We start from the raw sequence: 11,498 nt of genomic DNA on the forward strand, positions 1-11,498 counted from the left end.
CCCCCCCCCCGCCCCCGCCCTCACTGCTGTCTGTAGTAGGCGACATTGCTTGCCATGTTTTGAATTGCAGGTACGCTCTGCCAGGCACGGCTCTCAGACGAAATCCCTGCCTTCACAGACCAAAGATATGTTACCACTGAATAGTCCAAACGGCCCCTAACTCCCCTGCGAAGGAGTCATTATCTCCATTCTATAGATGAGAAAACTGAGACCAGAAGAGCTGGGTAATTTGCTCGGGGACATTCTTCTACGAGGCAGTAAAGCCAGATGCGATCTACTTCCACATCTGTCCGCCCGAAAGCCCTCTCTCTTTCTGCCACACCACAAGCGTCCCTCCGCTCAGTGCCCGGTTTCCACGGCCCGCAGTCACTGAAGAGGGTGGGGCCGGCTTTGAGAGACGTGTCAGAGGACGGATTCCAAGCCACGCGCGCACCATACACCCGCATTTCTGACTATACAAACCTGTTTTCCTTTGAACCTACCCATGGTAGTGCCCTGTGAATAGCCGACATAATAGATCTTTTCCTGGCCGGTTTTCTGCAAAATAAAGTTTATGACTGCAGGAAGGTCAAACCTAGCCATCTCATCATAACTATAAGGGGGGAAAAGACAAAGTCATATGAAAAATTATAAGCAGAAACAACCAAAGCAGCCCCCGGCGTTTACAAATAAGCCCGCGAGTCGTCATCCCCACCGGCTGTGACTGTGGCCCTCCCACCCCTCAGAATGGACTTGTTTCACACCCGGGACACGTGGGGGCCTCAAGCTCCTTGCGCACTGCTGTTTTCCCCAGGTGTTCTCACAGAGCAGTAATCGTCGCCAGTGAATATTTACTGAGCACACGACTTACCTCCCCGTGGAGGTGCCTGTTATACAGTTAGCAGAACAGCACAGGGCCCTGCAGGCTCATTTGTATAGAAAGGATTAAAAATGCTTTGGGGGCTCTACTCTGATGAAATGGGTAAAGAGCAAGGTGAATGCCAATAGGTAATTTAAATAAAAACATTAAAAACCTTTTGTAAGAGTGTGAGATATGTATTAGTTAAATCGATGGTCCCTAAGACTTAATAGTTTCCCTTATATCTTTTTTTCTTTGAGAAGAGAGAAAGAGTGGGTGCATGAGTGAGGGAGGGGCATAGAAAGAGGGAGAGAGAGAATCCCAAGCAGGCTCTGTGCTGTCAGCACAGAACCCAATGTGGGGCTCGAACTCACAAACTGTGAGATCATGACCTGAGCCAAAAAGATAGTTGGATACTTAACCGACTGAGCCACCCAGGCCCCCTGAATTTCCCTTATGTCTTTAAAGTTGCCTGATCTCATCACTTTCTGGGTACAAGTCTTTGTCATCACTCAGGGGGGAGTTAGCCCCAGGATGTGCATCTACAAGGAAATGGACCTACATCTTCTCTCAGCTCAGTCTCCACCACCTGACACCAACCGCCACTCTCATCCTCTTAGTCAGACCCACCTTCTACTCGGGAAACCCAATCCTCCCCAGTCCTTCCCACAAAGAATCACTAGTTAAGTTAAAACAATTGAAGGATATCATGGTAAGGTGTCAATGACCCAACCAAGGTCAATTATCCAAAAGCTAGAAGCCACAATCTTTACCCAGTTCTCCCAAACTGGTATCCATGTCTACCTCTGCTCTCAAAACTGTTGAATACCTGAAAGCCCAGAACTCATCTTGCTCAATGGAGAGGGTCCTGTGTCTCCGGGACCAGGTGTTTCCCCTGCTGTTCCCCAGCCACACGTCAAAACCGGCGTCGGCCAGGATGAAGCCCAGGCTGTTGTTGGGAAGGTTGGAAATCCAGTTGCTGGCGTCTCCGAGCAGGCCATGCTGCAGAAACACCACCGGCTTGGGACCTACATGGGAGAGAGTTTCGGCTGTGTGACATGCTCTCCACCTTTCTCGTTACCCTCCGGTGTGGGAGGGCTTTCAAGTTCAACGGACCTGTGTTCAAATTCTGATCTAGCCGCTTGCTAGGTAGATTGTGTTGGTTGGTCGCTCGACCTCTCTGCGTCTTGATTTCCTCATCAGAAAAGCAGGGGTTTTGTTATGGTGAAACAACATAGTGTACGGGGAGCTGATGGGACCATGCCTGGCACGGAGGATAGATCAATAAAGTTTAGCTTCTGTTGTTGTCTTTGTGTAGTTTTTATCATCACTAGATGTGTCTGGGCACCACAGTGGATATTGCAAGTGTCCAGGAGGTAGTATAGTATAATGATTAAGATAATTATGTAATTATAAATGCAATTACCTATTGCATAATTTTAAATGGATATATAATGTATTATATTATAAAATTATATATAGATGTATGTGCCATATATACCATGTATATAATGGTTTAATGATTATGGTCCCTTCATGTCAAAGGATTCATAAGCCAGCTCGAAGGAGTTCCTATGGCTCAAATATGGGAAAATTTGAGACTCAAAATAAATAATGATAGCAATGAGTTATATCCCAGTTGAATACATTAAGAATGCATAAGACTATATTGATATCAATCAATAAATGAATAAACAAATAATTAGAGGGGAAAGAAAAGCTCTTGTTTACAGTAAAATATCAATCAATATGGAAAGATGGATAGCATTATAAAATCATCAATGGATGCAAAAATTAGTGGGCAAAAGTTCAAAGAGATACAGGATGTTTACATATTCTGAAAGCATCTCCTCACAAATTATTTACTAGTTTCAAAGGGAAAAATATTGAATTTATAGTAGAAGACCTGACAAACATCCCCCTAACAAAATTATTATAAAGCTAATATCGCTAAATGGAACAGGACCACTAATTTACATCATTCCCAAAAATTAACTCGAAATGTATTAAGACTTCACTGTAAGGCCTGAAACCATAAAATTCCTAGAAATAAACATAGTGAAAAATCTCCTGGACATTAGCCTTGGCACTGGTATTTTTGGGTCAGACACAAAATCACAAGCAGCAAAACCAAAGCTGAACAAGTGGGATTGCATCAAACTAAAAATCCTCTGCACAGCAAAGGAAACACTCTCACAGTGGAAAGTCAACTTACAGGATGGGAGATAATATTTGCAAACCAGGTATCTGATAAACAGTTAATATCTCCAAATAAAAAGAACTCATACTACTCACTAGCAAGACACCAATCAGATTGAAAAGCGGGCAAAGGATCTGAAAGGGCATTTTGCCAAAGACGACATTCAAGTGTCCCACGAGCAGAGGAAAAGATGCTCAGTGTCACTCATCATCAGGGAAATGGAACTCAAAACCACAATGAGCTATCACCTCACAACTGTTCGAATGGCTTTTACGCAGAAGGAGTAACCAGGGCATTGAGGATGTTGGAGAAAAGGGACCCTGGTGCACTTGGGTGGTAACATAAATTGCTACAGCCATTGTGGGAAACAATATGGAGGCTCCTCAACAAATTAAAAATGGAACTGCCATATAATCCAGCAATTATGCTTCTGAACATATGTTCAAAGGAAATAAAATCAGTGCGATCTCAAAGAGGTAGTTACACTTTCATGTTCACTGACTGGGAATAACCTAAGTATCTGTTGACTGAGGAATATGTAAAGATGTGGTGTGTGTGTGTGTATAATTCAGCCATTTGTAACAAACATGGACGAAACTGGAGGACATTATGCTACGTAAAATAAGTCAGGTAGGACAACACATACCGTATAATCTCACATATATGGGAATCAAAAATAAAATAGTTGAACTCCCAGAAATAAAGAATGTAATGGTGATTATCAGGGGCTGAAGAAATGAGTTAATGTTGGTTACAGGATACGAGTCTTCATTTATAAAATGAATAATTCCTGAGGATCTAATGTACAGCAGGGTGGCTATAGTTAATGATACTGAATTTTTCCCTTGAAATTTGCTAAGAGAATAGATTTGAGCATTCTCACCACAAGAAGATAAGTAAAATAAAATGATAATTATTGGAGGTGATGGACGTGCTAATTAACCTGATGATGGTGATCATTGCATAATGTACCGTAAGGCAAACTATCACATTGTACACTTTAAATATATACAATTTTATTTGTCAATGACGCATCCATAAAGCTGGGGAGAAAAAAATATTTTTAAATAAAATGAGTATCATGAAGACTAGAACAAGCCATTATCATGAGCTTCAAAATAGGATACACTGAGGGCACAACTCTACTTCTCTGATATTCCTGCTGAAATGTATAACCCAAATCACATCATGAAGAAACATCAGGCAAACCAAATTGAAGAGCATTCTGTAATAACTGTCCAAAACACTTTTTTAAAATGTCAAAGTCAAAAGAGACAAAACTGAGAAATTGTTTTGGTTTATAAAGGAGACAAAAAGACATGATGACTAACTGTGGCATACGACCCCGGATTAGATTACTGACTAGGGATAAGAGCAAATATAAAGGACTTTGTATAACTGACATAATTTTAATATGGGATATGCAGTAGATAATAACATCAATCATTTAGTTTCCTGCTCTTTGATAAATGTATTGTGATTATATAAAAGAGCTTTTTTTAATTTTTAATTTTTATTTATTTTTGAGAGAGAAAGAGTGTGAGCAGGGGAGGAGCAGAGAAGGAGACACAGAATCTGAAGTAGGCTCCAGGCTCTGAGCTGTCAGCACAGAGTTGAATGTAGGGCTCGAACTCACGAACAGTGAGATCATGATCTGGGCTGAGGTTAGACGCTTAACCGACTGAGCCACCCAGGTGCCCCCAAAAGAACATTTTTAATGAAGGCGATCAGGATTCCATCTAGCCTACTGAGAGATTCTCCTTGAAGAGGTCAACAGGAGCTGCAGAAACAACACTGGCCACTAGAGGGGAGTATTCTGCATCGACTGGACCAAAAATGCAAGTAGATGCATTGAACTCCAAACTGATGTGCAATGAGTGAACAGTCTAAGTAAACAGGATATGAGGAAACAAATTCCATTCACAAATAGGGGCTGCAGGTGACCCATGGTGCTTAGGAACTGCCGCACTCGATTGCTCAGAAGAGCTGTGCCTGGATTACCTCCTAGGATTAGTGGGGTTTAGTGAAACGTTCTTTCCGAGAATCCAGGGTATTTGTTTACTTGTATAAAATTCTTTCATTCATTCCACATGTACTTATTAGCATCTAGAATGTGTGTGGTGCTCTTTTAGGCACTGGCTGTGTAGCCTTCAGCAAAATAAAGTCCCAGTTCCCAATGATTTTGTGTTNAGGTACTATATGGCAAATAAGCAGGATACGGGGCTAGAGCCTACTAGGTGGCAAAGTCTATTATTTTGAAAGGGGAGGTTAGGGAAAGAATGTGATAGAGAGGACCTAGATGACGGTGAGGGCAGACTGTGTAGCTATCTGATGGTCCAAAGAGAGAACGGTAAGTTCAAAGGCACTGAGGTTGTGGCATGCTAAACATATATCAGCCACAACTGTGGTGCTGTTGTAAAAAACGTTGGTGTTCAAAAAGCTGCACAAGTGTAAACTGGAATACAACAGAACCCTAAAGCTTGTTTACACCAAAGACAGTAGGGTACACCCAGCCTCCCTGGGTGTTAAGAATGTGGGCTAGAGCAGCAGACAGATCTTGATTTGAGTGTGGGTTTTGCAATATTCTAGCAAGTGCTAGCATAGACTTTCTGGACAAGTTACTCAATCTCTGTGAGTGGCAATTTCTTAGGATGATTGTGAAAGTTAAATGAGATGAAAGCAAATAAAACATGTAGCACTGTACCAGGCATTTAGAGAGAACACAATATGAAATTATATTATCTGCACTCATCACAAATAAGGAAATAATGTAGTTGCTGTTATACACACAGAGCTAGAGTATTCAAAGGAACGGAGACAAATGGAGATAGAGGGTGGGCACACTTTTGTTGGTAATGAATGAGAATTTTTTAAAAGCCACTGTGAGCTGAAAATCCCATATACAAAAAATGGGATTATTAAATTGTAGAAAGGTATCAAAAAACTTTAAAATGTACATGCATTGCCTGATTCTTAAAAAATTTTAGTGAGAAGCTGGGCAACATCTCAAATACTTAAAGTGCTATTTGGGTGGGGAATACAGAGTGTGCAGATATGGGCACGAGGTGTCATATTGGAATTTGCATTCTTCATGAGCAGGGGCTGGTGTGGTCTGTTCAAGAGACCGCCAGTGAATATTCTAGAATATCTACATAAGAAGAGTTTGGGGATGGGTTATGTGCTACAAGGAGTCAAGAAATAGACCTTTCTGGAATCTTTTTTTTTTTTTTTTTAAAGCAAACACTATGTTTCTTTGAGATAATTGAGGATATTTGGGTAAATGGGGTGGTGGTGACTGAGATTATAGGGGTAGTGAAGCTATCTTTTGGCCCAAACAATAGGCCCTGGTCTGTAACAAGAATACAGACTCCCCTCTACATACCCAAATCACAAGGAAGTCATTACTGTAGGGAAGGCCACCATGTTGGAGGGGCATGGGGTAAACCATACCTGTCTTCTTAAGTTGCGTTAGGCCTTGAGGAATTCTGTTAACAGAAAGGATATACCCATCTTCTGTCATGACTTCATACTCCTCACAGGGATAGCCTTGATGTTGGATGATTTCACTCTAAGGAAAAAGCACAGTGTTCTTTGAGTTCAATTCTGTATGGTTATACTCTCAATAGTTCAAAAGTAATAGGTAGATTCCTGGACCTGGAAGATGTAGGCAAGAAGTCCCTTCTTTTCCCCAGCTAGTCATGTTATCTTAGAAAAACTAGCCAGTCCTTTCTAGTTCTCACTTTGTTTGCCTTTAATGTGGAGACTGGACAAAAACAATGGTTCTCAAAATGTGGGCCCTGGACCAAAAGCATCAGCATCCCTTGGGCACTTAGAGATACAAATGAGTAGTTTCCACCCAAACCTATTGAATTCGGAACTGGGAGGACAGGACTTAACAATTTGTGGTTTAATGAGCCCCTTTGGAAATTCTGATTCACCCTAATGTTTAAGAACCACTAGGGAGGAACACGGATTCCAAAGCCTGGGTGCACATCAGAATGATCTGGGGCGCTGACGCGTACATGTTTCTGGGCCCGCTTCAGGTTAGGGATCAGGTCATTCCAGTGCAGGCGGCGCAGGCGTCTGTCCCAGGACAGCTGATGGGAACCCCTAGACCATGCATTTTCCTACGGTTCTTTACAGCCCTAAAAACCACAGACCCGTGACGCCTGGGCGGTTCAGCCTGTGGAACATCTGGCTCTTGGTTTTAGCTCAGGTCATGATCCCAGGGGCATGGGATTGAGACCTGGGTCAGGCTTTGTGCTGAGCATGAGACTGCTTAAGAGTCTCTCTCCCTTACTCTCTGCCCCTTCCCTGCTTGTACTGAAAAGAAAAGAAAAGAAAAGAAAAGAAAAGAAAAGAAAAGAAAAGAAAAGAAAGGGAAAGGAAAGGAAAGGAAGAAATATAAAATAAAATAAAGAAAAATAGAATAAAATAAAATAAAGAAAAAGAAAAGAAAGAAAAATAAAATAAAGAAAAATAAAATAAAATAAAATAAAATAAAACAAAGAAAAATAAAATAAAGAAAAATAAAATAAAAAACACAGACTCAAGAGCAGTAGTTCTTAACATTTTTGGGTGAAGGATCCCTCAGTGAATTCGAGGAGGACTATAAAAAGGAATACCCACATGGACACGCAAACATATTTGTGCATATACTTTCAGTAGTTCCTGATTTCTTGCTCGTTGCCTATGTACGGACCCCTGTTTAAGGACCCCCTGCTCTATACACTCATCGCTTGTAGAAGCTCTGTATGAAATATGAGGCTTCAGAAGTCTCCTCCGTATCTTCACTATTCCTGCCCACTGTCACCACCCAGAGGAGGGGACCATTTCTATCAGCGGCTGCTTCATAAGGACCACGGGAGGAGAAAGCCGGGACTGCAATGCCCAGTGCAGTGCATCAGTACATGAGGGAAGGGGCCTCGTAAGTGAAGAGAAAGGCCCGAGGTCCCAGCCTGACTTTTAATCCTGGTTCTAACACTGATATACAAACTAGCTGTATGATCTTGGGAAACCTAGTTGACTTGTCTCTGTTCCTCAGTTTAGAAACTTACGTGTGAGGTTTGCCCATGGTTTGTACTCCTTGGGGTTCTCGAAGGGGCTGGGAAGAGATGATGCACATACACCGCTCACCAGATTTCCTGGCACATAGTAGGTGTTTGGTGAACCTTGGCGACTACTGTAATTAAAAATCACCCCTGTTTTCTCAAGTAACTACTATTCATTTTGCAGACTTGAGGTCAAGAGACCTTTTTCCAGAAAAAACTTCTGGAATTCCCTGGATTAGGTTCCCCTATTTTATGTTTTCTTCTTTGATTTCACTGTTCTTTTCATTAGTACTTGAGTGTCTATTCTCTCTGCTGGACCCTAAAGCTCCATGAACTCGGGTCTTTTGGTATTCCTAGATCTCTGTCACCTAGCGATTGACATGTAACAAGGGCTTAATAGGTGCTCACCTATATATACCAGCTAGAAAAACACACACATGAAGCCATCTGTATACTAAAATATAAGATATATCCGTGTAAATCAGTATATGGAGTCAAATCCATTCAGATGCTGAACCATGGGTATTCTATTTCTTTGAATCTAAACCAGTAATTACATGCATTTCCTATTTTACTTTGCCTCTCCACGCATAAACTCTCAATGGCAGAGACGGAGTCAATGGATTTTAGGATTAAGGCTCCAAGGCCCCAACAGTGGCCGGTGCTGGGCACACCCAGTGGGTGAGGCTCAAGGAGACTGGCTCTGCCCATGGCTAGGCAGGCTCCCTCCACGTAATAACTCAGAGGAATGTGTGTGGGCCCTTCGCTGGGCCAGAAGGCAGGAGGTGGCATCTCCTCACCCGGAAGGGTTTATTGTACAGTGGTTACAATGATGAGGTTTCTGTCTGAGCAGGCCTGGATTGAAATTGGTAGCTATGCTACCTGCCAGCGGTGTGGCCCAGTTTACGTTCCTTAGCCTCTTTATACTCAGTTTCTTGATTTGAAAAATGGGGACGATCCTACATCCTGCTTAGGGCAGAGGAGGACACAGTCCCTCTGCCACTTATGACAATGTCCACTCCGGGATACATACGACTTTATGATGGATGCTGTTATGCTCAACTAAGAATTGAAAGTAAGCTGAAAACTTCTCTGGGATACCTAAAATGATGACAGACCATTCATGAGTTTTACCCACATGAAAGGCCCTCTCTAGATTTCATCAGGGTCCTCTTATTGCCAGCCGTCCAAGTGACCAATCCAAAAGAGGGTACAAAGAATAGACTAGAATGGGCACAGGATATGACTAGAAGCAGGTGTCCTGACAGGAAGGAGTGAGAAGTGAGACCTTTCTAATACAGCAGCAAGTAGAGGAAGAATAAAGAACACAGATGAGATGGCAATAACCAAGGGTCTGGGTGTGGTTCAAGACACCACAGTGATTTCTCCACTCCTAGAATGAACTTAAGAATCCAGGACAGGGGCGCCTGGGTGGCTTAGTCGGTTAAGGGTCCGACTTTCGCTTAGGTGATGATCTCGCGGTTCGTGGGTTCGAGCCCCGCGTCGGGCTCTGTGCTGACTGCCAGCTCAGAGCCTGGAGCCTGTTTCTGTCTGTGTCTCCCTCTCTCTCTGACCCTCCCCTGCTCATGCTGTCTCTCTCTCTCTCTCTTAGAAATAAATAAAACATTTAAAAAATTTTTTAAAAATTAAAAAAAAAAAAAAAAGAATCCAGGACAGAGTTAAATTATGCTTGAAGCAAATGGATTAAGCCACTCACCCAAACTTACTGAATTTGTTCAAAGAGAATGCAGGCTTACTCACACCTGAGCTGGCTTTCTTCCTAATACAATACGCTGATTTATGACTATGCTCTGCTAGCAGAAGTCACCACCACATATAAATATCATACATAAGGCAGATAATACATGGTGCAAAAGTTAACATGTGAGCCACTTCATTCCCCCNTCACATTTCTTTGGAACAAGTATGCCACCAGAATCAGAAGCCACATCTCCGTCCTGTATGAGACAAGCCACACTCTTGACAAAAGTTTTGACATGATCCAACATCTGCATTTATGTTTTTTTCCCAGCAATAGAATGACTGGTTCTAATGTCAGAACACTCTGTAGGTTTAAAAACTGGTTCCTGAATGTTCCAGCTGGGATGCCTCCCCCAAATTCTGAGACAAATTCAACAAGCTTGGTTGACAGGAAGGAAAGAGCACCAGGTAGACTGGAAATGTGGCCCAGGATGTCCCAATGCCACCAGGCTCCTCCTACTGGTCACACAGCCCAAACTCACCAATCCTCACCTTCTAGGTGTGTAGAACTTTCTTTGATGCAACCTGGAGTTATGTGCACATGATAAAGCCCATAAAACCCCTGATCTCCATCATCAGGGAACCATAGGGAAGATCATGTTTCTTTTTTCCTGGTATTTTTTTTTAATGTTTATTTATTTTTGAGAGAGAGAGAGAGAAAGAGAGAGAGAGAGAGCAAGTGGGGAAGAGGCACAGAGAGACAGAGACAGAATCTGAAGCAGGTTCCAGGCTCTGACTTGTCAGCACAGAGGCTGATGTGGAGCTCGAACCCATGAACCGCAAGATCATGACCCAAGCCAAAGTCTGATGCTTAAGCGACAGAGCCACCCAGATGCCCCCTTCCCACCCCACCCCCCCACCCCAGTTTTTAATCTTCCTTCGAAGGGTGGAAAGATACAGAGTCTGCAGAAAACATTACAAGTTTCTAGAGCCACCTTCTAGGGTTTCAGTGATCAGTCCTTTTATTGAAGATCAATGCAGTCGTTATAAGGTGTTTTATTTAACATGTCAGAAAATAACAGGACATTTCTTCTTTTTTAGCGATAAGTGAGATCACTGATTGGAAGAAAATGCATCTTCCACATTTAGACCATTTTTTTCTGTGGCTCCACTAAACAGACACGTGCAAAAAGTTTTCTGTGGGGTCGTAACCGCTGACTAATTGCCGAGAGATTCATCGGATGGATACCTGCTCATTAAATCATCTGCAATAACTAAAATGAGTTGCGGCCTAGTTATTTGCATGAACTGAATGTCCCAGTTTGATGTACTGCGTGCTCACGTGAACCTCTCCTTACCCTACTATTACTTAAACAGGCCAGGAGGGCAGACTTACACAGTAAGAAAGAATGTGTTCCAATGTAAGAAAACACGCATTTTTGGAAGTAACAGAGTTCTTTACCCCTACATCAGCTGTTCGGAAGGAGCAGAGCAGCACACTAACTTACAGGCTTTTGGAATGTGGAAGGCCAGGGAGCCCAAGCCAGAACAGGACTGGTGGGTCTGGGAGAAAACCACCCACAGTCTCGGCCTCGCCCGGGCTGGGCTGGCTGCACAGGTGTGGTGGGGTAAGCCGGAGGCGCTTCTCCGGACCCACCTCCCCATCCCCACCAGGCTGATCAGATGCTCACTAGGGAGGGGCCCTTTG

At 42.8% G+C, this 11,498-nt stretch overlaps 2 protein-coding genes across 2 annotated transcripts in view; both read right to left on the reverse strand.

Moving 5' to 3' along the window:
* Positions 1–6,600, reverse strand: part of LIPM (lipase family member M) — a 15,998-nt gene extending 9,398 nt beyond the window's left edge. The window contains exons 1-3 of the mRNA XM_077751883.1: positions 6,489–6,600; positions 1,668–1,866; positions 483–592 (exon numbers count right to left, since the gene is read on the reverse strand). Of these exons, the coding sequence (XP_077608009.1) occupies positions 483–592; positions 1,668–1,866; positions 6,489–6,558 (379 nt within the window). The 5' untranslated portion in view covers positions 6,559–6,600. The remainder of the gene's footprint in view (positions 1–482; positions 593–1,667; positions 1,867–6,488) is intronic.
* A 3,394-nt stretch (positions 6,601–9,994) lies between these two features.
* LIPN (lipase family member N) overlaps positions 9,995–11,498 on the reverse strand; it is a 38,128-nt gene continuing 36,624 nt past the window's right edge. Inside the window, exon 12 of the transcript XR_013332072.1 lies at positions 9,995–10,047. The gene's annotated coding sequence lies outside the window, so the exon portion shown is untranslated. The remainder of the gene's footprint in view (positions 10,048–11,498) is intronic.

The sequence above is a fragment of the Crocuta crocuta genome, unplaced genomic scaffold (genome assembly GCF_008692635.1).
Source record: "Crocuta crocuta isolate KB4526 unplaced genomic scaffold, BGI_CrCroc_1.0 scaffold694, whole genome shotgun sequence".
Lineage (NCBI taxonomy): Eukaryota > Metazoa > Chordata > Mammalia > Carnivora > Hyaenidae > Crocuta > Crocuta crocuta.